At 40.5% G+C, this 25,096-nt stretch overlaps 2 protein-coding genes and 1 long non-coding RNA gene across 4 annotated transcripts; all 3 read left to right on the top strand.

Annotated features, from left to right (window-relative positions):
• The first annotated feature begins 2,612 nt into the window (after window positions 1-2,612).
• On the top strand, window positions 2,613-4,964 carry LOC133715468 (porphobilinogen deaminase, chloroplastic-like). 2 transcript variants are annotated; one of them, XM_062141978.1, is made up of 5 exons: window positions 2,613-2,942; window positions 3,070-3,475; window positions 3,607-3,813; window positions 4,239-4,416; window positions 4,529-4,964. In XM_062141978.1, exons 1-5 carry the CDS (start codon window positions 2,725-2,727, stop codon window positions 4,639-4,641), a joined length of 1,122 nt encoding a protein of 373 aa, XP_061997962.1. In that variant the 5' UTR covers window positions 2,613-2,724; the 3' UTR covers window positions 4,642-4,964. The 2 variants fall into 2 exon arrangements, with proteins under 2 accessions (XP_061997962.1, XP_061997963.1); XM_062141979.1 differs by having other exon boundaries at window positions 2,638-2,942; window positions 3,065-3,475.
• Window positions 4,965-6,865: 1,901 nt separating this feature from the next.
• On the top strand, window positions 6,866-8,746 carry LOC133713475 (putative germin-like protein 9-2). The gene has a single exon (XM_062139515.1). The coding sequence runs from the start codon at window positions 7,024-7,026 to the stop codon at window positions 7,639-7,641; it is 618 nt and encodes a 205-aa protein (XP_061995499.1). The 5' UTR covers window positions 6,866-7,023; the 3' UTR covers window positions 7,642-8,746.
• A 2,446-nt stretch (window positions 8,747-11,192) lies between these two features.
• Window positions 11,193-14,169, top strand: LOC133713476 (uncharacterized). Its single transcript, XR_009848035.1, has 3 exons — window positions 11,193-12,133; window positions 12,893-12,969; window positions 13,900-14,169. It is a non-coding gene; the product is annotated as an uncharacterized LOC133713476 (long non-coding RNA).
• The last annotated feature ends 10,927 nt before the right edge of the window (window positions 14,170-25,096 follow it).

Here is a 25,096-nt window from a genome sequence, read left to right as displayed (position 1 = left end):
CTAGATTCAAGGTTGATCTCTACTTCCTTTGAAATATTTCTATTAGTCAGATGATGCAGATGCAGAATAAGTAGAGAAAGACCAAGACACCAAAGCATGCTGTCACTATATAAGGAGGGGCTTCGACGTTGAAAAATCATCTTTCAAATCTTGAATCAAATATCGCCATCCTCTTTTTTTCTCTCTCAAAAATCCGGTCACCATCCTCTCTAAAAGTCAAGAAGCCATGATCAAGCTCCATCAACATCTCCTTGTCGTAGTCATCATCTTGCCTCCACCACCTTTGAAGCTTTCTTGCATTCTTGAGATCTTCAAAAGTGTAACCATGTCCTTTTCTAGTTTAATTTCGGTTTTCTTCTCATAATTCAAAACAGATTTTTAGTTTGTTATTTTGGATGTTTCGAATTCTTGTGAGATTAAATTTTGGATGTTAAAGATTGATTTTCAATAACCATGAAGCTTGCTTCATTTTAGGTTTTTCATATTATAATTTTTGATTTCAACATGTATTGATTGTTTGTTGATTTTGTGCTTCAATCCCGCCATTTATGTGTTTATGTTCTTTGGTGCGCAACTTAGAATTATGAGCATATAATTGCATCCAGATTAAGATATATATGCTAGCGTTCTAGGTCTTAATTGTTAAGTGAAAAACTTATAGTTCCTTAGGTAAATCAACAATGAGCTTTGCATGATAATTAAGATTATTGTTCTAACTTGTTGTCTTTGCTTAAATCGATCAAACTTCCACATATGCTTAATCCGTTAACTGTATTTTGTTAGGGAATTGATCACTCACTAGCTTTGCATGATTAATAGGGTTAACTATGGTGCATTCATCTAGTTAATTTAATTCAGGGAAGTAATAAGGACTTTGTATGCGTTCATCTCTGTTCTTGATTGATTTCTTTCTATGAAATATTTGATTCGAAATTTATGTTTGATAATTTGCTTGATATGTTAATGGTTGTTAATTATATCTCTACATTCTCCATTCATCTACTTCTACTTTGATTCAGATTTCTTTGATCACTTAGGTTAGATTTTAATTAAATTACATAAAATCGCCTTTTACCTTGTAATTTCGTAAATACATATAAATACTCTGTTTTATCTTTGTAAATTTCAAGATTAATAATTCTTTTTGACCTTTTTGACAAGAGTACCCCCAATCCCTAGCTTAGAATGATACCATACTTGCTCTAACTACAATCTGATGCAGGGTTTTAAATTGACACTCACTTTGAGCGTATCAAGAGAGAGTCTATGATATGGGTTAATTGGAATGGTAAATATGAGTAGGCTGGAGCTTGGATCCGATGATACTCCAACCTCTACGAAGAGAGAGACAATCACAATCATCGGTCCAAGTCCGACAACGGTAGCCTCAGATTCCATTAGCAGATATGTCATGAGAGAGAGTGAGAGTTTGTAATCGAAGCTTGTTTTTGTTTTGACTTATCAATGACACTTTGTAAATTTGTGAATTTTTGGAGTCTAATATTGACTTTTTGCCTTTAAATGGAGGTGGGAATTAAAATCTCGTAGAGTGAGTAGGAGTGTTTGAGATATACTTTGAGCATTAGCAAAACACTTTCAGTTTTTGGGTGTTGTTATTAACGCACCTTAAATCTCTATTCACACACCCTTCCCATTTTTTATTCTTTAAATTGACATTTATTATTGGTAAAATGTTTTTTGCAATTTTCTTTCTCATTAGTGATACAAATTCAACTGATCTTCACACCAAAATTTCTCAAATCTAGAAGACATGCAATGCTATCACACTTGTTCATTTTTGTTTTTGGTCAATCACTCGTTCATTTTTTATTCTACCCTAGTCCTTTCGTTTCAACAAAATTCGAACAATTATTTTCTAAATCTAAGCCCATAATTGGACCCCCTGACACTCTATATGTCCCAAGTTTGTTCTTACGAATAGAGGTGGTAAAAGAATAAAAGAGAAACAGTGGTCGTCCAATTATGGGCTTAGATTTAGAAAATAATTGATTGAATTTTGTTGAAGCAAAGGAATTAGGGTAGAATAAAAAAATGAACGAGCGATTGACCAAAAATAAAATTTGAACAAGTGTGATAGCATTGCGTGTTTTCTGAATTTGAGGGATTTTGGTATAAAGATCAGTTGAATTTGTATTAGAGAATGAGAAAGAAAATTGCAAAAGATGAGTGGTTAATACATTTTACCAAAATAAATGTGAATTTAAAGAATAAAAAGTAGAAATGGTGTGTGAATAGAGATTTAAGGTGTGTTAATAACAACACGTACCCTTTTTTTATTAGCAAATAAGAAGACAATTTTACTCTTTACTCTTGAAAATCAAGTCACATGCGTGGTACGTGGTTTAAGTTTATGGTTCTGTGACGGAAAATGGACGGAAGTACGACACTGATAAAAAAAATTGACTCAGGGCACGAAATACACTGTACTCGTGACCCAAAGAATGAAATTAACACTAAAAAGTAGTGAATAGTAGGTGACCTGGTGACCCAACGGCTGAACTTGCTCTTAGAAACTTGAAAGTGTTGAGAAGCCAGCGTGGCACTTGGAGGGGAGTCGATAAGAAATCCCATTTTATCCTATCTCCGTCAACAACCCATCTCAGACAAAACCTCCCTTAAAGCCCGATCCCCTTCTTCACCTCTCTCTCTCTCTCTCTCTCTCTCTCTCTGAAAGATTCAAAGATCTAATCTTTTCTTTTTACAATGGAGGCCCTTTGTTCTTCTGCTTCTACTTGTTCTTGTTCTTCATCTCTTCCTTTATGTCCAGTCAACTTCTCCCGCGCATCCCTCAAGACCCCTCGAACTTTCGGTTTTCCCAATTGCATCAGAAAACACACTCATGTCACGACATCCTCTTTGGCAATCGAGCAGCAGTCCCAAAATCCCAAACTCGCTCTCATCAAAATTGGCACCAGAGGAAGGTACTTGGGTTCGCTTCATTTCCCTTCATCTGTCTTCAGTTGCTTCAAACTTACAACCTATGTACAACCCATCTCAAAAAGGTTTTGTTTTCATGAAAATTATTGATGCTGTTTGTGTATAGGATAGCCCACTAGCTCTTGCTCAAGCTTATCAAACAAAAGACAAGCTCATTGCATCGCATCCCCACTTAGCTGAAGAGGGTGCAATTGAAATAGTCATTATCAAAACTACTGGTGATAAGATACTAAGCCAGCCCCTGGCCGATATCGGCGGCAAGGGATTGTTCACCAAGGAAATCGATGAGGCATTGATAAACGGTGACATTGACATTGCTGTACACTCCATGAAAGATGTACCTACTTATCTACCAGACAAGACAATTTTGCCTTGCAACCTTCCCCGTGAGGATGTTCGTGATGCATTTATATGCTTAACTGCATCTTCACTAGCAGAACTGCCAGCTGGGAGTGTTATTGGTACTGCCTCACTTAGACGAAAGTCGCAGATACTCCATAGATATCCATTGCTTAAAGTAAGCTACCGTGTTCTGTCACATTTGATAAGTAGTTGACATGTTTTGAATTGATGCGGATACTGTGCATTTGAGGTTCTGAAATGTTTCATTACTTTGTCATTTATGTTTCGGTTTATACCATCGTGCAGGTAGAGGAGAACTTTCGGGGTAATGTCCAGACTAGGTTAAAGAAACTTAATGAGAAGGTAGTCCAAGCTACCTTATTGGCGTTAGCTGGGCTGAAACGCCTGAATATGGAGGAAAATGTAACTTCGATTCTCTCACTGGATGAAATGCTTCCAGCTGTCGCCCAAGGGGCAATTGGAATTGCCTGCCGGAGCAATGACGATAAAATGGTGTGTTTTAATTTCTCGTTTCCATTGTGGAGATAAAAATTTGAATGATATTGTCACCTTTGTACTAGTTGAGTCATGGAGAAATGGAACCAGATATAAGCTTGTTTACTGTGAATATGGGTTTAGCTAGAAATCATGGATGAAGCAAATTTAGTATGTGGACAGATTGTGTTTTGAAAATGAGATAGATGGATAGTTTTTATCCTGTATTTATCGTGTTGATGCATAAAACTTTAATTAAGGATCAATCATAGATGTTATTGAACACTTGGTGTTTCATAATTTACCACCAACTTGGATCAATTTATGTGGAAGGAGCAATAGTTGATAGATCTCATCTATTAATGAGAAACTTATTGTAATATTTATGTCGTGCTAAACTTGCAGTTGGCCTCACTAAGGTATTTTTCAATTTTTCGTCGCAGGCTGAATATATTGCCAAATTGAATCATGAAGAAACAAGACTAGCAGTTGCATGTGAGAGGGCATTTCTTTTGACCCTTGATGGGTCTTGCCGAACTCCTATTGCTGGATATGCCAGCAAAGATGCCGATGGTAATTGCATATTCAAAGGCTTGGTGGCTTCCCCTGATGGAACCCGCGGTATGCTCTTGCTCATGCTTTGATGAAAACTCGGTTGTCTTTATTAGCTCATTCTCCTGTTAGAGTAATCTTTGGCAGCAATTAATTATACTTTCTTCTGTCTGAGTTTCAGTACTAGAGACGTCTAGGAAAGGCCTGTATGCTTATAAAGAGATGATGGAGATAGGTAAGGATGCAGGACAGGAACTTCTTAAACAGGCAGGTCCTGGCTTCTTTGGTTGTTAAAGTGAAGAAGATTGACAGAAGAGTAGGGAAAAGAAAGCAGTGGGAACCAACGGTTTCTCCCCCTCTGTATCCAATTTTTGGCGATTGCCACCAACATGAACAAGAGTAGTCAGGTTTCTTTATGATCATCCTTTTGGATAGTATTTTTTGTTTGTTTGTTTTTTTATTGTTGCTAGAATGGCTGTTAATTTGAAAAAAGGATGATTGTTTCAGTGACGTTGGATATTAGAATTTAGAAGAGAAGTCAGTCACTTAATAGGCATAGATAGCTTGTTTGATGTAATCTGAGTTCATTTAAATGATTTAATAGAGATTTTTTTTTTTTTTGAGAATATTAATAGAGAAAATTTTGGTACAAAGAGGCATTGAAATTTTTTTTGCTCAGACTATACAAAGAAGCACTGAAAAAAAAAATCATCTGTTTAATTCCACAATGATTTTGTTCTTTTAACTAGTTTGAGAGTTACAAATAAACAATGACATTGAAGACTTGTATTCTGGCTAGTAAAAATGAAAGTCTTTTAACCGCTATAGGTCAGAGACTCGGCAATTTCATGATCTATGCATTGACAAAACGATGAAGGGAGACTGATGATGTTTATATGGTTTATGTTGGAGACTCCTAGTGCAGGAGCGCCTGCTTTGGTGCAAAAACTGGAACTTAATGACCTGCTCCTTTAATTGTAACAAACATAAGCCCGTAATCATCAGCAACTCTCACCAGCCCACCTACGAATATTGCAAACATTAATCAGTTTGTCAGGACATATTTACGCAAATAATAAGAGTAGAAGCTAAGATTGATATGGAGGGAGGCCAAGGGTGATTGAGTTACCTGTTTGGTATTGTATCATGGAGTCCAGTCTTGCTTGATCTTCAATCCCATTTTCTTCAACGCATATCCAGTTGATGTCACTGGAACTCTGCCATCAGTATTTCCACTGCAGATACATCTATTCAGAGTACATATATGTCCGCTAGAACAACACTTTGATCATTGAAGTGAAAGGAGTAAATGTATGTGACTCTGTACATACCTATAACCCAGATGCCGAGACCCCCTTCGACCCCCTTCTACAAGCTTTCGATCACGGGAAGAAATGATGATAGTGCATCCTTCCAGAAGGTGATGTGATTGCTGCAGTGAGTCCAAGTATAGGGAATGGCGGTGACATTGGCATGCAGTGCCTTTTGGACTTCTGAATTATTGAAGTACAAATAACCTTACTGGTCTCTTGTGCCGTCCTTCCTACATATATTCACGGTAACTAGTTATGCTAGTGTGACTCACAGCTATAGAAAAGCGGGAGTGCCTTCAATGGCGCGGAAGGGTACATCCTGTACATGTCTATGATTTTGTACACCTCAAAGTTAATTACACACTTTGGATATGTTTTACTCACTGAAGTTGCATTCTCTCCTAATGTCACTGTACAGCCGGTCAGAAATCGATTTCTGATCCTACGCTTAAGCAATCAATAATCCCTTCTGATCTGTTTCATCCTCTATTGGTGCATTACCAATCTGCACGCATTGATCGCATTTCATGTTACGTGAGCATATATAAGATACTGCACTGATGTAAGCAACTCATATCTAGCTAGAAATTAGTTCAGATGAAAAAAGTTGTGGATGATCTCAATGAAGTCTGCCTACCTCTCCTTGTTTGATGATACTGTGAAGTGTTAATTGGAAATGGAATTTCATTTGTAAAATTAATTTTCCTCTCATGATATCATTCCAAATTTCCAATGATATACCAGGTGATTCCCACCAAGAGCTGTTAACTATATCCAGTGCTATAGAGCCAGGGATCTGGTGTACAATTAATGTGACACAATGTACAAGAGCGTGTAGACTTTCACTTGCTTTCCGCCTATTTTCTGGATTTTAGTTTGCCAATGATCAATGTTGTTTTCCCCTTTGGAAGTAAGCAACGCTCTTGCTTCCGGCCTTCGGGGCACCCGCTTGAATGTTCCTTGTCCATTTTGTTACTTATCCCTCTATAAACCATGTTAGCAGTCAGCAGTCAGCACTGAATTGTGACATATCATAAGAAGTTCAGTCAAGTTGATTATAGTTAGGTATGCTAAAAACCGGCCTATGACATTTCAATCTGGCCAAGAAGTAGAAAACAAAGAAATAGCGTAGAACATTTCAAACTAGAAGTTGATAACCAGAAACTCATCTTATTGGTTGATAACAAAACTCATCGTTTTTGGTTGATATCCAGAAACTCATTAGCTCCCAGAAATTTAGCATATATATATACCTAACAGATAGTGATTACCAGCACCACTATCCCCAGCAGGCAGGTTATTTCAAGCCTAATTAACCAGTTAGCTTTTTGCCAAAAAAGAAAAAAAAAACCAGTTATCTACCATGGCCTTGAAATACTTCCCACTACTGATATTAGTACTTGCCTTGGCCACCTCCAAAAGGACCTTAGCAGGTGATCCTGACATTCTTTACGACTTTATAGTGCCACAAAATAACACCACAGTTGATGGGACCTTCTTTACCTACACTGGACTGCGTGGTGTGTTCAATGGAGTTCCCGAAACCTTTAAGGTAACAAAAGCTTCCTTGACTGAATTCCCTGCTCTTGACGGCCAAAGTGTGTCATACGCGGTGCTACAGTTTCCTGCAAATGGTGGACTAAACCCTCCTCACACACACCCTCGCTCGGCTGAACTTTTGTTCCTTGTTGCTGGTTCCTTGGAAGTAGGGTTTGTCGACACAAAGAACGTTCTGTATACTCAAAAGCTTCAAGTTGGTGACCTTTTTGTGTTTCCAAAGGGACTAGTTCACTATCAGTATAACACACAGCCAAACATGCCTTCTTTTGCTGTTTCAGCATTTGGAAGTGCAAATGCTGGAACAGTTTCAGTGCCATTGTCAGTGTTTGCCACAGGAATTGATGATGAGATCCTCGCTAAATCATTCAAGACTGACATTGATACCATTAAGAAGATCAAGGTTGGCCTCACCTCTAAATAAATGACAGATTAAAATACCAAAACACCTCCAATATGTTTGACAAAATGTAAAACTTGATTGCTTTTTCTTCTTTTCTGTATCTTGTTGCTTTCTGCAGCTGCAAATTATAATTGTTTGATTAATTGTGTCAAATGCTTTGATTCAACATTCAGGAAAAATAAAAATTAAAGTCTTGGACGAGTAACATGCCTGTTGTGGGCGATTCTCAGTTGACTCCCATAAACAACCTAGCTAGAATAGTAGAATAACAATACACTCAAGTAACTTAAGCATACTTGACTTAGTTCCTTTTTTTCTCTCCTCTTTCCTTTTTATTTGACTCCATTTTGAAGTTGTAGAAGACGGCATGGAGCTCCATAGCTTTGAGAGTCTCCTGCAAAATCAGAGAAAATAAAACTTCCTATAACCCCTTTTTGTGCTTTTTCCTATGTGGATCATCGATCTAGACTTTAAGGTATCCGAGTTAGACATTCCTCTAAGATGTAAAGATACTCCTTACTTTGTACCAATGTTAAAATTGCTGAGGAAAGTAATAACACCATTACAGAAGGGCATAACAAAAAATGATTCAACCACAACCTCAGGAGTTGAGGAAATTTTGAAAAAGTTATAAAGAGCCATCAACCAATATTCATAGGTAAACCGGACCGTACAAAGCACAAGGACTGGATATATAGAAAGTCGTTTTTCCTAGAATGTAACCATTGCAGCTGGCTAGCTAGATATAGCATTGCCAGTGTTTTTTACCTTAATTGGTGCTTAAAGACTACAGGAGTCAAAAAATACAAAAAAAGAAGGAAATAAAAGTTTTGGAGATGTTACACTGATAGAAAAGCTTCAATTCAAGATGGAGTATCACCCGTCTTTTCATCACTTTCTCCTTTTGTCCGGACAGGAGACTTCACTTTCTTTATCCTTAAGCAGCACAGGGAAAAGTAAAAAAAAAAAAAAAAAAAAAAAAAAAAAAAGTGAAAGCTCCAGACCAGATAACCATAATCATCATCTCCAGCTAGGACTACCTTCTCCATAAGAATCATGATCACGGCTTGGGGAACTTTTATTGCCTCTGATGTTATTGAACTGCCATATCATTTCTGCAGTTACTTGAGAGTGTCAAGAAGAAAAACTGAATTTGCAAAAAAAAAAAAACCAAAACAAAAACATTATACTTGCAAAATAATTCCAATTGATTATCAGATATATGCATGTCAAGGACATGATAAAGTGAGGCTAAGAAAAATAAAGAAAACAGACGATAAATAAATTCATGATCAGCATACAATCATCTCCAAATTTTCAAATCCAGTTTTTCTACAGAGTTATATACAATTGAATTAAAACAAAGTAATTATTCTTACCAGGAGTAATTGGTAGAGCCTTGAGTAGAAAAGAATACTTCAATTCAGGGTTAATTTGATAATTCTATTCATCCCACAATGAGGGTATATATACAAGTACAAAGGAGTAGTCTAACTCTAATAGGAAACAATCTTTCCATAATTACAGGATATTCCATAATTACAGGATATCCTAATTAAATAAAATCCTAATTACATACAGATTTACAGCGATTCTACACTCCCCCTCAAGTTGGTGCATAGATATCTATCATGCCCAACTTGTCAACTGAGCTGTCAAATACCTTCCTGGACACTCCTTTAGTAAGAACATCAGCTAATTGCTCCTCTGAGTTTACAAATGGAAAACGAATAACCTTTCTGTCAAGATTTTCTTTAATAAAATGACGGTCAACCTCCACATGCTTTGTTCTATCATGCTGAACTGGATTATGTGCAATCTCAATGGCAGCTGTATTATCACAATGCAAATCCATAGGCTTTTTAAGCTTGTAACCCAAGTCTTTCAAGACATTACGAATCCACAACATTTCACAGACTCCGTGTGCCATACCTCGGAACTCAGCTTCTGCACTTGATCTGGCAACAACTTTCTGCTTTTTGCTATGCCAAGTGACAAGGTTCCCTCCAACAAAAGTGAAGTACCCAGATGTAGAACGTCTGTCAGTTTTATCACCAGCCCAATCTGCATCTGTGTACCCAACAACTTCCAATTCATCTTTTTTCTGAAACAGTAACCCTTTACCTGGCGCCATCTTCAAGTACTTCAAAATACGAAAGACTGCATCCATATGCTCTTCACTAGGACAATGCATAAATTGACTAACAACACTCACAGCATAAGCAATATCAGGTCTAGTATGTGAAAGATAAATCAACCTTCCTACAAGACGTTGATACCTCCCTTTGTCAGTTGGAACTTGATCAGGATAAATAGCAAGTCTGTGATTCATCTCAATGGGTGTCTCCATTGGTCTGCAGTCCAGCATCCCTGTTTCAGCAAGTAAATCAAGGACATACTTCCTTTGTGAAAGCAAAATCCCCTTCTTAGACCTTGCAACTTCAATACCCAGAAAATACTTCAGTTGTCCCAGATCCTTCATTTCAAACTCCTTTGACAGATACTTTTGCAATTCATTCCTCTCTTTCGGATCATCCCCTGTAACAATCATGTCATCAACATACACAATAAGAGCTGTAATCTTACCATTCTTGCGTTTGATAAACAAGGTATGGTCAAAATTGCTCTGTCTGTACCCAAAGGCTTTCATGGATTTTGAAAATCTTCCAAACCAAGCTCTTGGAGACTGCTTCAGGCCATACAAAGACTTCTTCAATTTACACACCTTGCCAACGTCACTTAGGTAATTCTTAACACCTGGGGGCACATCCATGTACACTTCTTCCTCCAAATTCCCATTAAGAAACGCATTCTTCACATCAAACTGGTGCAAGGGCCAATCTTTGTTTGCTGCAAGTGAGATTAGAATCCGGACAGTATTAATCTTTGCCACAGGTGCAAAAGTCTCCTCATAATCAATCCCATAGCGTTGTGTATATCCTTTGGCAACCAACCTCGCCTTGTATCTATTAATAGTTCCATCTGCATTAAGCTTCACAGTAAATACCCAACGACACCCTACAGTCTTCTTTCCAACCGGCATAGGTACTAGCTCCCATGTTGCATTCTTTTGAAGAGCTTCCAATTCTTCATTCATCGCCTTTGTCCATTTTGGATCAGTCAATGCATCCTGCACGTTACTAGGAATAGATACAGTAGATAATTGATCAACAACAAGTGCATGTGACCCAGAAATCCTATGGTTAGACATAAAATTAGCTATAGGGTATTTAGCTTTGGCTTTGATATCTAGTTCATATTGTTTCTTAGGAATTCCCTTGGTAACCCTTTGTGATTTCCTAGGTTCGACACTTTCTAACCCAGAAGATTCATTAAAGTTTAGGGGTACCTGAGGAGGATCATTCTGACCGGGATCTTCAGTTGGTGATGCAGAAGGGGGAATATCTTGTGAGTGAGCTTCAGATACGTCTTGATTTTGATTCAAACTATCCAGAAAAGTCATCTCTTTTGTCTCGGAATTCACAACACTCTGTTCGGCAGTTACATTTTCTGTTTCGGAATTCACAACACTCTGTTCGGCAGTCGCATTTTCTGTTTCGGAATTTGTAATAACCTCATCTTCCACTTACTAGTTATTGAATTTTCTGGTTTTATCACAAATTTATAGTGGCAAATACTTTGTTTAAAAAAATTGAGGTGTGCTCTTTGTGTTTCAAGCATTAAGAGAGGTAGTGCGACACTAGTTGTATTTTACTCTACATGTTGATAGATGGTGGTGTACCAGCTCCAGAAGAAAAGAAAGAAAATCTCTCACTCTCTCCCTCTCTGCCGAAACCAGCAACCAAAACAGAGCATTCCTTCTCCAAGCTTGTTCTCGCTCCACAGGCCTTTGAATCGACCCAGACCACGTTCCACAGCTTCGCCTCTTCCTTTCGCAGCTGCCGGTAACAGCCTTTCGCCGTCTCGTGGGCCGTACACGGCGGTGGAGCACGAGGCCGGTTTACCCCCGTTTTGATTTCAAGCTTGATATCTCAAGTTACCATTCACCACTCCTCACCAAACTCCATCCACAAGCTCACCTCAACGTCCTGAAGCTCCCAGAAGTGGCCTCGCACGGCGGCGCTACTCGTGGTGGCGGCTGGAAGCCAGACCCGATCAAATCGAAAACCAAAGCTTCGATCGACATATCTCGCGCTACAGGATGTTGTTTTGAGTGTTTCTTGAACTGGTGAACTCAGAGTGAGGATCTGAACAACTTTCCAGAAGGCATCGAGGCCTGAAATTGAAGTTTTTACGTCGATCGGAGCCCTCGCCGGATTCTGCAAAATTCTGCAAATTTTCCGACCACCGAAGCTTTCGATCGGTATATCTCGAGCTACAGACCATATTTTTCTGTGATTCTTGAACCAATGCGTTCGTCTTGAGTTTCTTAACAACTCTCTAGAAGGAATCGAAGCCTGAAATTGAAGTTTTGACGTCGAAATCAAGCCTTGCCGGATTCTGCAAATTTCGCCGGATTCTGGAAATTTTCCGGCCACCTCGACTGTTCTAGGTAATTTCCGACCACTTCCTTTCGTTTTCAGACTTCATGCTAGTTATGAAAGTGGATCAACTCGTCATTTTGAACAAGTTTGTAGTTGACGACTTTTGCATCGGAGGTGGTTGACCGCCGCGTTGACCGCCGTTGACCGCCCACTGACCGCCGCTTGTGGCGGCGTATTCGACCATATTTTGAGTTTTTATTATCTAGGTGATGATCTACGCATCCTTACGAGCGTTTTGATATATAACATGGTCATGTTAGAAAAAGTTGATAAATAGTGGATTTACGTTTTTACGTTACTATTTACGGTTTTTACGTTTTATCTTCGGTTTACGATCTGTGAAGATCAGACCATCGGTTTTACTTCAAATTTTAGTATGTTGATCGTATGACTGTCCCGATGACTTTGTGAGGTCACGGGGCGAAGATCCGACCGTTGGATCTTCGTATAATTGAGAAATAGTTATTCGGAAGGCGATTCGTGAGAATCCGACCGTCGGATTTTCATATAATTTTGTGGAGATGTTAGTAAGGGCGATTCAGGAAGATCTGACCGTTGGATCTTCGTGATAATTTTGGAGGATGATCCTAAGGGCGATCCGTGAGGATCCGACCGTTGGATCATCATTAAATTCAGATCCGACCGTTGGATCATCGTTTAATTTGAATCCGACCGTTGGATCATCATTATATTCAGATCTGACCGTTGGATCGTCGTTTAATTACATTTATGAGTTGTTGGCTAAGTTAAGATCATTATTGGATTAGGTTATTGACGGTTTGAGTTGGTGGACGATTGTGGATCGTATTTTGAGCTGAATTGAAGACGCAGCGGGATTATCGAGGTGAGTAAACCTCACGTGGTTCATATTACGAACCGAATAAATTTAATTACCTTATTTTGTCGTAATTGCGTGAAAATATTTATGGAATAAATATTTGTTTTAAAATCATATGGACTTGATCAATTACGGTCCATAGGTAAGTAAAATGATTTTAATTATACAAAATGAATTTCACGATTTTCTTGTGTGAACTATAGTTGGTATTAGTGATTATCCCTGAGCGGATAATTACGTATATATATATTTACGTGATTATATGTGAATGGCGTGACATTGAAGAGTGTGAAATTGAGATGATTAAATTATTATAAATTGACATGTGACTTACCATATTTATATGTGATGAACATGATTGATGAGTTCTTGTTAATATTCATGATTTACATTGGAGGATGTATAGAGTCAGAGAATGTAGGGTTCTGAGGATGAGGTGTCCGAAGTTCGACGGTTAAGGATAACCGGAGTGTTTGTGTACTGAGGACGGGGATGTCCAAGGTGCGACGGTTTATTATTAACCGAAGTTGTGTGCTGAGGACGGGGATGTCCAAAGCGCGACGGTTTATTATTAACCGAAGTATATGGTGCTGAGGACGGGGATGTCCAAAGCGCGACGGTTATAGTGTTAACCGAAGTATTTTTGCCGTTGCTTGACCCTAGGCCAAGGTGTCAGAGGTAACGAGGCAGTTAGAGCTCTAACGTGTTATGGGATGGGACCCAAGTGGTGATAGTGTTGTGAGATAGGACCAAAATGGTGATATTGAATGGGTTTGACGTTTGCGTCGTGGATGTTGAGATTGTTGGTTGTGTTGTTGAGTTATAAGAATTGTAATTTAAAATCAACAGTTCTTTCTTGTTTACTCATACTGGCTGTAAAAAGCTTACCGGGTTTTGTGTTGTTGCAACTCCCGGTACACTATTCAAATTGTGTAGCGGGAAATCCTACAGGTCAGGAGAACCAGGACGGTGATCGGGCTGCTTAGAGTAGTGTTATGTGAATTACAGCATTATATTGTGAGGTTTGTTATGCTCATTTAGAGCTTTGCAATTTTACTTTGTAAGAGTGAATTGTAATAATTAACTCGAGGTTTTCGAGTTTTTGTGTTGAGTGGCGAGTGGTGTGTTTGTTTGTGAGAAAAAAATTCAGAACGTTATTTGTATTAATTGTTTATTCATGTTTCGGATTTGAATTGGTTATTCAAAATTCGGGGCGTGACAGTTTGGTATCAAAGCGTAAGGTGCATATTTGGTGATGTGTCAATACTTTCCGAGTGATGGCCCGTCTGCAGCGGATCCCCATCGTGTGCTCTTCGGTATTGGCTAAGTCATTGGGTATGTGTGAGTGTTAGGAGTCGTTTAGGCCGCTAAGTAGTCTTAGGAACGTGAATACTTTTCTTGTAGTATCGACTTGGTTAATATGGACTAGTATTGACTTATACTATGTTGAGTGTTATACATGTATTAACCAAACATACTATGCTTCCTAGGTAATGGAAATTCCGAGGGGTGGGCCTAGACGTCGTGGTGGGGGTGTAAGAGAAGGTAGAACTGGTGATAGGGACAGGTTCCGTCCCATAGAGGAGCTTTATGATGATGATGTAGAGTCTTCTATCGGTGTACAACCTACTCCGCCCATGGGTGAAATGGCTGACCCTGGTCGTCTGTTGAGATTGGCTAGAGACATTAATCATCTGGGAGCAGCCAAGTTTCATGGAAGCATGGATTACATGGTGGCTGATCAATGGGTCGAGGATATGGAGAATTATTTCGAGATGATGGACTGTAATGAGATCGAAAAGAGGAAGTTAGCCACTTTCATGCTAAAGGGTGAGGCTAGGGTGTGGTGGAATTGTATGCAAAAGACCATTGATGTGACCACCTTGACTTGGGATGGTTTTGTGAGACTATTCCGAGAGAAGTACTTTCCAGCTTCAGTGAGAGAAAAATTGGAACGGGAGTTCCTCTCACTAACACAAGGGAAGATGACGGTGACAGAGTATGAGGCAGAGTTCTCTAGGCTATATAGGTTTGTGAAATCAATGGATGCTGAGGATTTGGCCAAGAAGTTTCAGCGGGGGTTGAATGCTTCCATTGAGCGTGATGTGGCCATTTTGGAACTGAAGGTCATGAAGGAAATTCTAGCAAAGGCTCTGATCATTGAGCAACAGAACTTGATTCTTAAGGAGAAGGAAACAGCTGAGAGGGATTTTCAGGGAAAGGGAAAGGCAGTGGCAGGTAACAGTGGATCCAGAGACTTTAGGGGTGGATACTGGAAGAGACAAAAGACTCAGTTCCACCATCAGGCCCCAGCTAGAGTAGCAGCAGCTCCTCTTCCTCCTATTCGGGCCGTACCTGTCAGACAAGTTGCAGCTGCAGCGCCTGTGAGATGTTATAACTGCGATGAGTTGGGTCATCTCTCTAGGGCTTGCACTAAACCCAGGGCTAAGGGATGCTTTCGTTGCGGACAGACTGGACACCTTGCCAAGGACTGTACTCGACCCCGTGTTGGAGGACAGGGTAATCAGCAAAGGCTCTTACCTCCAGTACCAGCTAGAGTCTTTGCAATCGGTCAGAGAGGCACTGGGGTGGAAGGTACTTTATCTGTTTATAACTATCTTGCTAGAGTATTGTTTGATACGGGAGCCTCCCACTCTTTCATATCTAGTTCAGTAGTGGATGTGTTGGGATTGATTGTCATGCCTCTTACTAGATCATTATGTGTTACATCACCTCTGGGTGTGTCTCTTGAGCTGGATATGTTTTGTGATGATTGCCCTATTGAAATAGGTGGTAGAGAGTTCTCTGCATCATTGATTGTGATTCCGGATCACACATATGATGTGATTTTGGGTATGGATTGGTTGAGCCCGAACCATGCATTGATTGATTGCTTTAGGATGATTGTATCCTTCCGTATTCCTGGACAACCGGTGTTTCATTACCGTTGTCTGAGGTCCGACGTTGCCATGAGGGCAGGGATTTTGGCTCATATTGAGTCAGGGAGTAGTATTTCTGAGATTACAGGGATTCCTGTAGTTTCAGAATATGCTGATGTGTTTAAGGAGATACCAGGGTTACCTCCAAAAAGGGTAATGGACTTCTCCATTGATGTGATACCAGGTACTGCCCCTGTATCGAAAGCACCCTATCGGATGGCTCCAGCTGAACTTCAGGAGTTGAAGGTTCAGATTGATGGATTACTGACTCAAGGGTTCATACAGGCTAGTGTATCTCCTTGGGGTGCACCAGTGTTGTTTGTGAAGAAGAAGGATAATTCACTTCGATTATGTGTGGATTATCGGCAGCTGAACAAGGTGACCATCAAGAACAGGTATCCTTTACCTAGGATTGATGACTTGTTCGATCAGCTTAGAGAGGCTACTGTGTTCTCAAAGATTGATTTGAGATCTGGATATCACCAGTTAAGGGTGAAGGATGAGGATATTCCAAAGACGGCGTTCAGAACTAGGTATGGACATTATGAGTTCCTTGTCATGCCTTTTGGTCTAACTAATGCACCAGCAGCATTCATGGACTTGATGAACCGCACGTTCAGTCCCTACTTGGACCAGTTTGTAGTAGTTTTCGTGGACGACATTTTGATTTATTCAAAGTCGTCTGGTGACCATGAGAAGCATTTGCGAATTGTACTACAGACATTAAGAGAAAAGAAATTGTTTGCCAAACTCGAGAAGTGCGATTTTTGGCAGAAGGAAGTCAAGTTCCTTGGTCACGTAGTTTCGAAGGATGGAGTTTCTGTGGACCCTTCGAAGGTTGAAGCGGTGATGAGTTGGAGTCGCCCCACTACTGTTACAGAGATCCGTAGCTTCCTCGGATTAGCAGGTTACTACAGGCGCTTCATTGAGGGGTTTTCTAGTATCGCTTCAGCTTTGACTAAGTTGACACGGAAGGACACTCAGTTTGTATGGACGGATGAGTGTGAGAAGGCTTTCAACGAGCTGAAAACCCGGTTGACTACGGCACCAGTGTTGACTATTCCTACTAGCAGAGGTGGTTTAGTTATCTACAGTGATGCATCTCATCAGGGTTTGGGGTGTGTGTTGATGCAGAATGGTTGTGTTGTTGCTTATGGCTCTAGACAACTGAAGGTTCATGAGCGGAATTACCCCACTCATGATCTAGAGCTAGCTGCAGTGGTGTTTGCCTTGAAAATTTGGAGACACTATCTGTATGGTGAGAAGTTTGAACTCTTTTCAGATCATAAGAGTCTGAAATATCTATTCTCCCAAAAGGAGTTGAACATGAGGCAGAGGAGATGGATGGAGCTCATCAAAGACTATGATTTCACTTTGGAGTATCATCCTGGAAAGGCCAATGTAGTGGCAGATGCTTTGAGTAGGAAGCCCCGAGTAATCATGGCATCGCTTATGGTACAGGAGTGGCTCATGTTGGAAGCTGCATCCGAATTTGATCTTATGCCCACAAGAGGTGGACATGAAATCTTTCTCGGTAGTATGACCTTACAGTCTACCTTGATTTCCAGGATCATTCAGGGGCAGACACTTGATGAGTTTGCCCAGGCGAGGATTGCAGAGATGACTGCTAATCCTGATGTGGAGGGCCCTTCTGAGTGGGCTACTAGAGCAGATGGGGGGTTGAGATTTCGAGGAAGATTGTATGTTCCAAGTGTTGATAACCTCAAGGAGGAGGTCATGCGGGAAGCTCATAGATCTCGATACACGATACATCCAGGTGGTACTAAAATGTATATGGACCTACGAAGACAATTTTGGTGGTATGGAATGAAGAGGGATGTGGCGGAACATGTGTCGAAGTGTCTTACATGTCAGCGAGTGAAGGCAGAACATCAGAGGCCTGCAGGGATGCTACAACCATTACCGATTCCGGTGTGGAAATGGGAAGATATCTCCATGGACTTTGTGACTGGATTGCCTAGGTCCAGGCAAGGTTATGACTCAATTTGGGTGATTGTGGACCGATTGACGAAGTCTGCACACTTCCTTCCTGTGGCAAAAACTTACTCAGGGGATGCGTTGTGTAAGTTGTACGTGAATGAGATAGTAAGGCTGCATGGTGTGCCTGTTACAATTGTTTCTGATCGGGATGCTCGTTTCACTTCAGAATTTTGGCGTAGATTCCATAAGGCATTGGGCACAGCTTTAGCTATGAGCACCGCATTTCATCCACAGACAGATGGGCAAACTGAGAGAGTGAATCAGGTGATGGAGGATATGCTTAGAGCTTGTGTGATGGACTTTAAGGGAAGTTGGGCGGATCACCTACCATTGATAGAGTTTGCCTACAACAACAGTTATCACGCCAGCATCGGCATGGCCCCGTATGAGGCTCTTTATGGTAGGCCATGTAGAACTCCTATCTGTTGGACAGAAGTAGGGGAGAAGGGACTCTTTGGTCCTGCACTTGTTCTGGAGACTACAGAGAAGATCACTACTATTCGGGATAGGATCCAAATAGCACAAAGTAGACAGAAGAGTTATGCAGACTTAAAGAGAAGACCAGTTGAGTTCAAGACGGGTGATTACGTGTTCTTGAAGGTCTCACCTATGAAAGGCGTAATGAGATTTGGCAAGAAGGGAAAACTCGCACCAAGGTATGTTGGACCCTTTGAGATTCTAGAAAGGGTTGGGAAAGTGGCATATCGTCTTGCCTTACCAGTTAGCATGTCTGGTGTACACAATGTCTTTCATGTGTCTATGCTCAGGAAGTACGTCCGAGATGAGTCCCATGTAATTGATCATGGTACGATTGAGGTAAACACGGATGTAACCTTTGTGGTTGAACCTGTTCGTATCTTAGATAGGTCTACGAAGAAGCTTCGTAGGAAGGAGGTTAATCTTGTGAAGGTGCTGTGGAGTCATCATGACGAGGGCGATGCATCATGGGAGTTAGAGTCTGACATGAGAGTGAAGTATCCACAGCTCTTTGGGGAGTTGAGTACTTGAATTTCGGGACGAAATTCCTTTAAGGGGGGTAGATTGTAATAACCTCATCTTCCACTTACTAGTTATTGAATTTTCTGGTTTTATCACAAATTTATAGTGGCAAATACTTTGTTTAAAAAAATTGAGGTGTGCTCTTTGTGTTTCAAGCATTAAGAGAGGTAGTGCGACACTAGTTGTATTTTACTCTACATGTTGATAGATGGTGGTGTACCAGCTCCAGAAGAAAAGAAAGAAAATCTCTCACTCTCTCCCTCTCTGCCGAAACCAGCAACCAAAACAGAGCATTCCTTCTCCAAGCTTGTTCTCGCTCCACAGGCCTTTGAATCGACCCAGACCACGTTCCACAGCTTCGCCTCTTCCTTTCGCAGCTGCCGGTAACAGCCTTTCGCCGTCTCGTGGGCCGTACACGGCGGTGGAGCACGAGGCCGGTTTACCCCCGTTTTGATTTCAAGCTTGATATCTCAAGTTACCATTCACCACTCCTCACCAAACTCCATCCACAAGCTCACCTCAACGTCCTGAAGCTCCCAGAAGTGGCCTTGCACGGCGGCGCTACTCGTGGTGGCGGCTGGAAGCCAGACCCGATCAAATCGAAAACCAAAGCTTCGATCGACATATCTCGCGCTACAGGATGTTGTTTTGAGTGTTTCTTGAACTGGTGAACTCAGAGTGAGGATCTGAACAACTTTCCAGAAGGCATCGAGGCCTGAAATTGAAGTTTTTACGTCGATCGGAGCCCTCGCCGGATTCTGCAAAATTCTGCAAATTTTCCGACCACCGAAGCTTTCGATCGGTATATCTCGAGCTACAGACCATATTTTTCTGTGATTCTTGAACCAATGCGTTCGTCTTGAGTTTCTTAACAACTCTCTAGAAGGAATCGAAGCCTGAAATTGAAGTTTTGACGTCGAAATCAAGCCTTGCCGGATTCTGCAAATTTCGCCGGATTCTGGAAATTTTCCGGCCACCTCGACTGTTCTAGGTAATTTCCGACCACTTCCTTTCGTTTTCAGACTTCATGCTAGTTATGAAAGTGGATCAACTCGTCATTTTGAACAAGTTTGTAGTTGACGACTTTTGCATCGGAGGTGGTTGACCGCCGCGTTGACCGCCGTTGACCGCCCACTGACCGCCGCTTGTGGCGGCGTATTCGACCATATTTTGAGTTTTTATTATCTAGGTGATGATCTACGCATCCTTACGAGCGTTTTGATATATAACATGGTCATGTTAGAAAAAGTTGATAAATAGTGGATTTACGTTTTTACGTTACTATTTACGGTTTTTACGTTTTATCTTCGGTTTACGATCTGTGAAGATCAGACCATCGGTTTTACTTCAAATTTTAGTATGTTGATCGTATGACTGTCCCGATGACTTTGTGAGGTCACGGGCGAAGATCCGACCGTTGGATCTTCGTATAATTGAGAAATAGTTATTCGGAAGGCGATTCGTGAGAATCCGACCGTCGGATTTTCATATAATTTTGTGGAGATGTTAGTAAGGGCGATTCAGGAAGATCTGACCGTTGGATCTTCGTGATAATTTTGGAGGATGATCCTAAGGGCGATCCGTGAGGATCCGACCGTTGGATCATCATTAAATTCAGATCCGACCGTTGGATCATCGTTTAATTTGAATCCGACCGTTGGATCATCATTATATTCAGATCTGACCGTTGGATCGTCGTTTAATTACATTTATGAGTTGTTGGCTAAGTTAAGATCATTATTGGATTAGGTTATTGACGGTTTGAGTTGGTGGACGATTGTGGATCGTATTTTGAGCTGAATTGAAGACGCAGCGGGATTATCGAGGTGAGTAAACCTCACGTGGTTCATATTACGAACCGAATAAATTTAATTACCTTATTTTGTCGTAATTGCGTGAAAATATTTATGGAATAAATATTTGTTTTAAAATCATATGGACTTGATCAATTACGGTCCATAGGTAAGTAAAATGATTTTAATTATACAAAATGAATTTCACGATTTTCTTGTGTGAACTATAGTTGGTATTAGTGATTATCCCTGAGCGGATAATTACGTATATATATATTTACGTGATTATATGTGAATGGCGTGACATTGAAGAGTGTGAAATTGAGATGATTAAATTATTATAAATTGACATGTGACTTACCATATTTATATGTGATGAACATGATTGATGAGTTCTTGTTAATATTCATGATTTACATTGGAGGATGTATAGAGTCAGAGAATGTAGGGTTCTGAGGATGAGGTGTCCGAAGTTCGACGGTTAAGGATAACCGGAGTGTTTGTGTACTGAGGACGGGGATGTCCAAGGTGCGACGGTTTATTATTAACCGAAGTTGTGTGCTGAGGACGGGGATGTCCAAAGCGCGACGGTTTATTATTAACCGAAGTATATGGTGCTGAGGACGGGGATGTCCAAAGCGCGACGGTTATAGTGTTAACCGAAGTATTTTTGCCGTTGCTTGACCCTAGGCCAAGGTGTCAGAGGTAACGAGGCAGTTAGAGCTCTAACGTGTTATGGGATGGGACCCAAGTGGTGATAGTGTTGTGAGATAGGACCAAAATGGTGATATTGAATGGGTTTGACGTTTGCGTCGTGGATGTTGAGATTGTTGGTTGTGTTGTTGAGTTATAAGAATTGTAATTTAAAATCAACAGTTCTTTCTTGTTTACTCATACTGGCTGTAAAAAGCTTACCGGGTTTTGTGTTGTTGCAACTCCCGGTACACTATTCAAATTGTGTAGCGGGAAATCCTACAGGTCAGGAGAACCAGGACGGTGATCGGGCTGCTTAGAGTAGTGTTATGTGAATTACAGCATTATATTGTGAGGTTTGTTATGCTCATTTAGAGCTTTGCAATTTTACTTTGTAAGAGTGAATTGTAATAATTAACTCGAGGTTTTCGAGTTTTTGTGTTGAGTGGCGAGTGGTGTGTTTGTTTGTGAGAAAAAAATTCAGAACGTTATTTGTATTAATTGTTTATTCATGTTTCGGATTTGAATTGGTTATTCAAAATTCGGGGCGTGACAGAATTCGCAACACTTCGTTCGGCAGTCGCATTGTCTATTTCGGAATTCAGAATGCTCTGTTCGGCAACTGCATTTTCTGTTTCCAAATTTCTACCCTCAAATGTATCCTCCAAATTTTCCAAGTCTTCAAAGACATCAAAATCAATAATAGAACGAGGATTCCCTTCACAACCTCTCTCCCCCTGAAGGGAAGACTGAGAAGCTCCCCCTGAGTAATAAGGCTCGGATTCACGAAAAGCAACATCAAGAGAGACATGTAAAGTGCCAGTAAGAGGATCATAACATCGATAACCCTTCTGGAAGTCAGCATAACCAACAAATATACATTTACGGGCACGGGGATCAAGCTTGCTGCGTTGAGGCTTGGGAATATGAACATAAGCTGTGCACCCAAACACCCGGGGCTCCAAATTAGGCATAGAAGGGATGGTCAAAAGTGTATGAAGCTTCTGATGAGGATTTTGAAACTCAATCACCCGTGAAGGAGTACGGTTGATAAGATATGCTGCTGATTTCACTGCTTCTCCCCAATAGGACCGAGGTACATTCATTCCAAACAAGGAAGCACGAACAACTTCCATCAACTGCCTGTTCTTCCGTTCTGCTAAACCATTCTGTTGAGGAGTATAAGGATTGGAGGTTTGATGATGAATTCCATGTGACCGGCAAAACTCAATCATAGGGCCATTCACAAACTCTCCACCATTGTCAGACTGAAACACTCTGATGGATTGTTGATACTGAGTTGCCACCATTTTGTGAAATTCGGTAAACATTCCAAATACATCACTCTTATTCTTCAGTAATGACACCCATGTCATGCGAGTGCAATCATCAATAAACATTACAAAATACCGAGCTCCAGAAAGAGAAGGAATTTTCGCAGGACCCCAGACATCAGAGTGAATCTTCATAAAAGGAACAGGACTTTTATTAAGACTTGGTGAATATGAAATACGGTGACTCTTGGCCAGTTCACAAATGTCACAGTGGAAATCCAAATCACTAACAACTGAAAACAATTGAGGTTGCAGCTTCTTAAGATAACGAAAGGATAGATGACCTAAACGGCGATGCCATAACCATACAGCTTCCTTCGCATTCTCTACCCCGTTGATCTGATTAGCTTGTCCCAAAAGATGCTTCTGTTTCTTTCCAGTCTCTGTCAGATCCAGATAGTATAATTTCCCCCTTCTAACACCATAACCAAGAATCTGTCGAGTCAGAATGTCCTGAAACACACAGAAAGACGGATAGAAGGTCACAATACATGCAAGAGCTAAAATAATTTGACCAACAGACAGGAGATTATAGGCTAGTGATGGAACAACTAGGACAGATTCAAGGGTTAAGGTATCAGATAAAGCAATAGAACCTTCTCCGGTGACCGGAGTTGGAGTACCATCAGCAGTAGAGACAACGTCTTGAGGGGAACGTCTAAGGTTTTTCACAAGACTTGGGTCATTGGTCATATGGTCAGATGCACCTGTATCAATTATCCATGTACTATTAAAAGTAACCTTACCCTTCATACCTGACTGCGCTACATTAGCGGAGGCATTGTCTAGGTAAACTTCCTCTGTAGTAGCAACAGCGGCCTTGCCCAGATTCTTTCGCGGTTTCTTGGTGAAGTCCCACCAATCAGGGTAACCAATCACTTCATAGCACCGCTCCTTGCTATGACCTAATTCCCCACAGATAACGCACCTTTTGTTTGCATATGGATTTGGTTTACCCAGAAGACGGCGTGGAGAAGGTCCTGAGAAGCCTGGAGGAGGACCCTGTTTGCGTTGAGCCATAACAGAAAATTCGGTAGTCACCGAATGCCCAATAGCCTGTTTCTCTGATTGCATCATTGAGGAATTCATGATTTTAGCAGGTTTGGATTTTCAAGGGTTTCAAGATGGATATGAATGTTTTGGAAAAGAAAATTTTTTTTTTCTTTTCTTTTTTTCGAAAAAATGTAGGGTGATGGTGGTTTGAAATTCAGGATGGTTTGATTTCAATGGTGGTGGTACGCAGCGGTTTGTGGTGTTCTTCAAGATTCAGGATTCAAAGGATGCAGTGCAAGTTCAAAGGATTGAATCTGCTCTGATACCAAGTAGAAAAGAATACTTCAATTCAGGGTTAATTTGATAATTCTATTCATCCCACAATGAGGGTATATATACAAGTACAAAGGAGTAGTCTAACTCTAATAGGAAACAATCTTTCCATAATTACAGGATATCCTAATTAAATAAAATCCTAATTACATACAGATTTACAGCGATTCTACACCTTGCTCTTCTGCAGTTTGCATTTGCTCTGTGCTGCATCTGGCATTCTACAAAAACGGTCCAGACTACAAGGTGTGCCTTTCTTTTGGCCTGTGTATTCACCCTCCTGGTCAAGAGTCAAGACCACGAATAGGTGCTGCTCCGCAGCTATAGAATAATTACTCCCTTGTATCCTGTGCTTACTTGCTCTCCAAGTTAAACTATCTCATCCAATGGATCGCCCATCAAGCCACTTGTTCTAAATAAACAAAACTTAGGCATTTGAGATTAGAAATGATTCAAAAACCCATTTAGGCATCAATCTAGGGTGCCTAAAAAGTCTCATAATACCGCCCTAAAGTTTAATCCACAATTTGAGATGACTTTCACATTTTCTTACCTTAATTTGAACATCTTTTCAAGGTACTGATTTTGCATATCCATCTGTTATTTTCTGTATGATTATTCTCTTACCCTTCCAAATCCAATGATGGTAAATTAACAATACATCTTCTGATTTGCCAATTCCTAATAGCCATCTTCCTCTTATCATAGCTTTTGGACAATTCAATAATTGTTGAAGGATATTGACACTTAGTGTGCCTAGTCAAACTAGGATAAGTTCTATAGTTGTAATAGGAGAGGTTTCCTACTCCAAGTTAGATAAGGAATCCTTGTACTCTTAGATTATGCACTTGTAATCCCTATATATAGGGCTCCTATTCTCTATAATGAAATGCACTTCTCTCATCAATCTCTCTCAATACCAATATACTTAAACACGTTATCAGCACGACTCTAGCCACAAAAAGCAAAAGCCAAAACCCGAAAAGAAATCCCTATCACCAAAACTGCCGCAGCTCCTAGCCCGTGCTAGCCACCGCTGCAGCCCCTG

Source organism: Rosa rugosa, chromosome 6, assembly GCF_958449725.1.
Source record: "Rosa rugosa chromosome 6, drRosRugo1.1, whole genome shotgun sequence".
Taxonomy (NCBI): domain Eukaryota; kingdom Viridiplantae; phylum Streptophyta; class Magnoliopsida; order Rosales; family Rosaceae; genus Rosa; species Rosa rugosa.
Note: the sequence above shows the minus strand (reverse complement) of the source record. Positions and strands in the feature narration are given on the sequence as shown.